Consider the following 5,161-nt stretch of genomic DNA (forward strand, 5'->3'; position numbering starts at 1 on the left):
AATGGAAAGTCTAGACACATTAGTCATAGACATAATATTGTAGGGCAGTTGCTCTTGAGTAAAATAATTTTTTTAGCCTTTGTATATAATGGTAAGTCTAGACACATTAGTCATAGACATAGTATTGTAGGGCAATTGTTCTTGAGTAAAATAATTTTTTTAGCCTTTGTAAAGTCAAAGGAAAACATTGCAGACCCATTAACAAAAAGGTTTATCGAGAAAGCAAATAACTTATGCATCGAGAGGAATGAGATTAAAAGCCTTAACTCAATAAAGAGGTCCCAAGATAAAAACCTAACCTAACGAGTAGAGATCCCATAGATTAGGTTCAAAAGGACATTGTAGATTTGGAAGTCTAGTGTAAGTAGTGTCTTCCATTATAATGCAACAGTGCTTTCGACAGTGTTTTTATGGATATCCTATGTGTTTAATAATTCATATAGCTTGGAATTCAATGTCCTAGTAAGGCATGGTAGACTACCTTTAATAAGAATGCGTCTCTATACATGAAGCTGGCCAACTATGAAAATTTTTAAAAGCTAGATTTTCCAAAACACTCATAGATCCCAAAAAGTTCAAGGCCGAAAGAATGAACACGAGTAAGAAGTATCTTAATTTGGAGATACTTTGTGTGTGGTCTATTGTCTAGGCCTACACACACAACTGGCAATACAAGATTTAGTCCACTGACTAGTTAAGTAAATCCAATATTTTCTACCTATCTTTCCATCGTCAGTTTGACTTTGACGGAAAACCATAAAAAGAAGATAATTAAGTTAAATGAAACTGTGAAAATATAGAGACCATTGAAACCGATTTGTTTTACCTGGAAGAAATGGAGTGAATTTATTCGTATACAGGATGGAAATTCCCACTATAAAATAGCGACCACAAGATAAGAGACTCCTCATCCCAATTCAGAGCAGAAAACAGTCGCGCACACACTCACAAACTCGAAGTAGAAGACGACCGTATATGGAGGAGGTGGTGATAGTGGGTGCCGGCGTCGCGGGTCTGGCAACCGCAGTGGCCCTTAAGAGGGTCGGTGTCCGAGCCCTCATCCTCGAGAGATCGAATGGGCTTCGAGCGACTGGCACGGCTCTGGGTCTCTTCCCTAATGCGTGGGTTGCGCTCGACGCGCTCGGGGTTGCGGACAAGCTCGCAGCCCTTTGCCCTCCTTTCGAAAGGTAAGCTCCTTGTTCGCTCTTAGTACGGGAACAAAGATGTTTGATTAATGTGGAATGTTGGATCATTTCGAAGTATTAAAACCCGGTCCAATCTTTACTTCAACAATCATGTATAGATCAAGAGTTTAAATGAGTGATTTCTCTGCTATTAAAGATGACGCCACTCAAATTTGATGGATGCTGAATTAGTGTAGCCATCTTTTAGAAGAAGTTAAATACTCCTAATCTCACACTTGCTCGTTGGGGGTAAAATCAACTTTAAGTAAATCACATTTATAGTGAAAAGTTGTTAAAAAATCCAAAGGAATTTCGATCGCAGTCACTGGACCTTGGTACGATGCAATCAAGTTCATGAACTTTCATTTCAATAATTTAATGGAATTAAACTTTTTTTTTTAGTTATTTGCAAATGATGTTCGTTAGGTCTTAAAAGAATTGGTCAAAAAGTGGTTATAATGCACCTTCTACGGGGAAAAAATCATGAAAATTGAGATAATTGCTGGTCGTAAACTGCACCGTGAAATTTACCTATTGAGGTTGCTAATGGGATTAAAGCGTAGAGTAAAATTACTAATTAGATATTCATCAAATGAAGGTAAAAAGTGCAAAATCAGTGAGAAAGAACAATAGGCTTTTCAAGCAAGACATACTGAGTAGAAAGATAAGCTCTACATTGGTTTTGTACTTTCTTAAATTGATTTAAGGATTCGCTGTTTTGGGAGCTTCTTAAATCGGTTATTTTATCATTAAAGATCTAGGACGCTGGACCTTGATCTATGCTACAATTTCTCAATGATGAGAAATCTGATTTATTTGTACTTGTGTTCAGGGGATACATAACTGATGTCAAGACTAAAGCAACTCAAGAAGTGCATTATCCTCCAAATAGCAGGTGAATCTCAAATTTCCTCTAATATATTTGGCCTACCTTTCCATCATCTCTGTTTTGTTAATTTACCGTTTAACGCTTTAGATCGATTAATTTCTTGTAATCAATTACTATATGTTTTATTCTGCACAAAATGATACCAATGACTGTATACCATTGACAGCTCATCTTTTAAGAAGATCATCAATAATAGAGTTTGACGATATAACTCCTTTTGTTAGAAAATTACATAATTTATCATATGTTATTGAAAATATATCTCGAATTTGAGAGCCATTAAAAGAAATCGATCAAGAAATTTCCTATTCTGGATCTAGTTCTTTTCTATATGACAAGGGGGTCTCTTTTGTGAAGAGCAATCCCCATTGAGAAAATAATGAGAGTGTTTAAATGACTCAATTGTAAGTGTAATTTCTGTTAGTGGATCTTGTGCCGTTTTTTGTGTGGAGTAGGTCTCACTTATCGAGTCACGTAAATTCAGTATACGATTTATTTTCTTATCTTATTTATCTTATAATTTAGCTTTTTTTTCCCTACTCACAACAAATGTTATTATTTTATGCAAGTCATTTCGTATTCCAAGGATAGAAAATCATGCCATTTGGATTGAGTAGGAATGGAGCCCTACCGAGAGCGGTCTACCGAAAAGTTTTGTTGGAAGTTCTGGCGGAGGAGCTTCCTCCAAATATCATTCGATTCTCTTCCAGGATAACTTCCATCGAAACCCAAGTAGAACACGGCTTGTCCATTTGTATTGTCACGCTCGATGATGGGACCATCATAAAGTCTAAGGTTACCTACAGTTCTCGAGAACCTTCTTTTAAATTTAAATATGATGAGGTAACTTATCGATTTTAACTTATCCACACTGTAATTACTGTATGCGTAGGTTGTTATAGGATGCGATGGCATACACTCTATCGTGGCCCGTTGGCTTGGACTTCGCCCGCCAGTCTCTTCAGGCCGATCGGGAGTGCGTGGGTTGTCCGTATTCCCAAAGGGTCACGGTTTTGACCACAGCCACGCAATTCGACAATTTGTGGATGTGGGTAAGAGGGTAGCTTTTTTTACTCTCACTGATAAGGAAATCTACTGGTATTTTGCGGCGACGTGTCCTCCTAAAGGTATCGTATATATTACAGTTTATCTTCTGCTAAGATTCCTAATTACCATGGCTACTTCAATAATAACTTACTAATCCTCCTCAATCCCTAATGTTTCAATTCATAAAGGTATGGGAAAAGAAGCAGATCCAGAAACGATACAAAGGGAGGTGATGGAAGATCTGGCAAAGGACATCCCACCTGCATACCTCGATATCATCAAGCACTCCGATCTTTCGAGTTTGACACGGGCCCCGCTGATGTTCCGATATCCTTGGGACATCCTATTCGGAAACCTAGCCCGATCAAACGTCACGGTGGCTGGAGACGCTATGCACCCGATGACTCCTGACTTGGGCCAGGGTGGATGTTCGGCACTCGAGGACGCAGTGGCATTGGGGAGGCACATTGGGGATTCAATTTCCAAGCATGGCAAACTAATGACCCAATATGTCGGAGTTGCTATAGGGAGGTATGCAAAGGAGAGGAGATTGAGGGCGGCGACACTGGTAACAGCATCGTACTTGACGGGATGGGTGCAACAAGATGGGTCTAATCGATTAATGAGGTTCCTAAGAGATGTATTCCATAGGTTCCTCTTGGCTAGAGTAGTGAATGGCTTTACAGAATATGATTGTGGGAAGCTTCCTAGTGTCTCCTCATTGCCTTCATGTGAATCCGAAAGCTCCATCTAGTTACGGAGTTGCAAATGTTCTGCGGTCTTCTATTTTGTTTAATAGTCGGTGGTGTGAGTTGATTGCAATGCATAACACAAAAGTTCATAGTATTATTTGTCTCACGGCTGCCCTCGTTTTTCTTATTTTTCTAATTCTTATGAATCTTTTCACTTGATGATCAATTGCATCATAAGGATTAGATTTAGGTCAAATCTTTCCAAGTTTGGCTAAAATCAAGACACGAAACACAACAATAGGCACAAGCTATCTTTACATGGTTACGTAAACTAATCAAAGAGCACTTTAGGTGCATTAACTATTAATGTGTAATTTATATGTAACATGCGGTCTTTTTATAATTATGTCTCTATCTGTATACAAACTGTAATTGGACATTCATATACATACATGTGATACAATCCTAATTGAAGATGAGTCGCCATAAATACTTTATCATTATTTTCTTTCTGAATCGAAATATCAACTTGGTATATGACTGGGAAAACATATCAAATTCTTCAACATCTTTACCCCAAATCAAACTTCCTTTGCTTCAATTACTATCTCAACATATCAATACATCTCCAAATTTTCCTTTTTCTCTACCATCTCTTTACCTATCATCTTTTTTTTTTTTTTTTTGTTAATCCCAATTTCCCATCACCTCTTAATAACATTGCATCCACTTTCACCTCTTCTTCCTCTTCTTTGCTACTCTGATCTTTGTTGTTGTTGCTCAAATTATGATCATGTAATCAACCTCAGCGTCTCTTATTCTTTCCACTATTGCAAGTCTTGTCTCCATTAAACTCGATGCTGAAAATGATCTTTGTGGCAATCTCAATTTGAAGCTATTATAATTTGCAATGATCTGATGGTCTATGTGGATGCTCTTTCCCATGTTCGGCAAAGATTATCAATAACCAGAATGTCACTATAGTGTTTAATACCTCCTGTTCCACTCAGGTCATGACAAATCAATGCATTCGTAGTTTGATCAATTCGACTCTCACAATTGAGATTTTCCATGAAGTTCATGACCTTTGAACATTAAGGACATTTGGCCTGCTCTAGGACAACGCTTTACTAAATGCTGCACGACCAAAGAAATTGGACTAAAACTTGTTTTTTAGAACAATGTCAAGGAACCCAATTAGTCAATGTCTTATTATTTTTGACATCTAAAGTCAATTGCGGACTCTCACCTTAATCAATTGCTCCATCTCTAATAAGGACTTGGTGATTCGAGCCCTCAATAGGTTTCCATGTGAGAACGATCTTTTTTTTTCACCATGGTCACAAACG

At 37.8% G+C, this 5,161-nt stretch overlaps 1 protein-coding gene across 1 annotated transcript; it reads left to right on the forward strand.

Moving 5' to 3' along the window:
* The first annotated feature begins 874 nt into the window (after positions 1–874).
* On the forward strand, positions 875–3,961 carry LOC120288334 (monooxygenase 2-like). The gene is made up of 5 exons (XM_039302262.1): positions 875–1,187; positions 2,017–2,079; positions 2,691–2,868; positions 2,966–3,200; positions 3,309–3,961. The coding sequence occupies exons 1-5, from the start codon at positions 976–978 to the stop codon at positions 3,872–3,874; spliced, it is 1,254 nt and encodes a 417-aa protein (XP_039158196.1). The 5' UTR covers positions 875–975; the 3' UTR covers positions 3,875–3,961.
* The last annotated feature ends 1,200 nt before the right edge of the window (positions 3,962–5,161 follow it).

This window comes from Eucalyptus grandis, chromosome 9 (assembly GCF_016545825.1).
Source record: "Eucalyptus grandis isolate ANBG69807.140 chromosome 9, ASM1654582v1, whole genome shotgun sequence".
NCBI lineage: Eukaryota > Viridiplantae > Streptophyta > Magnoliopsida > Myrtales > Myrtaceae > Eucalyptus > Eucalyptus grandis.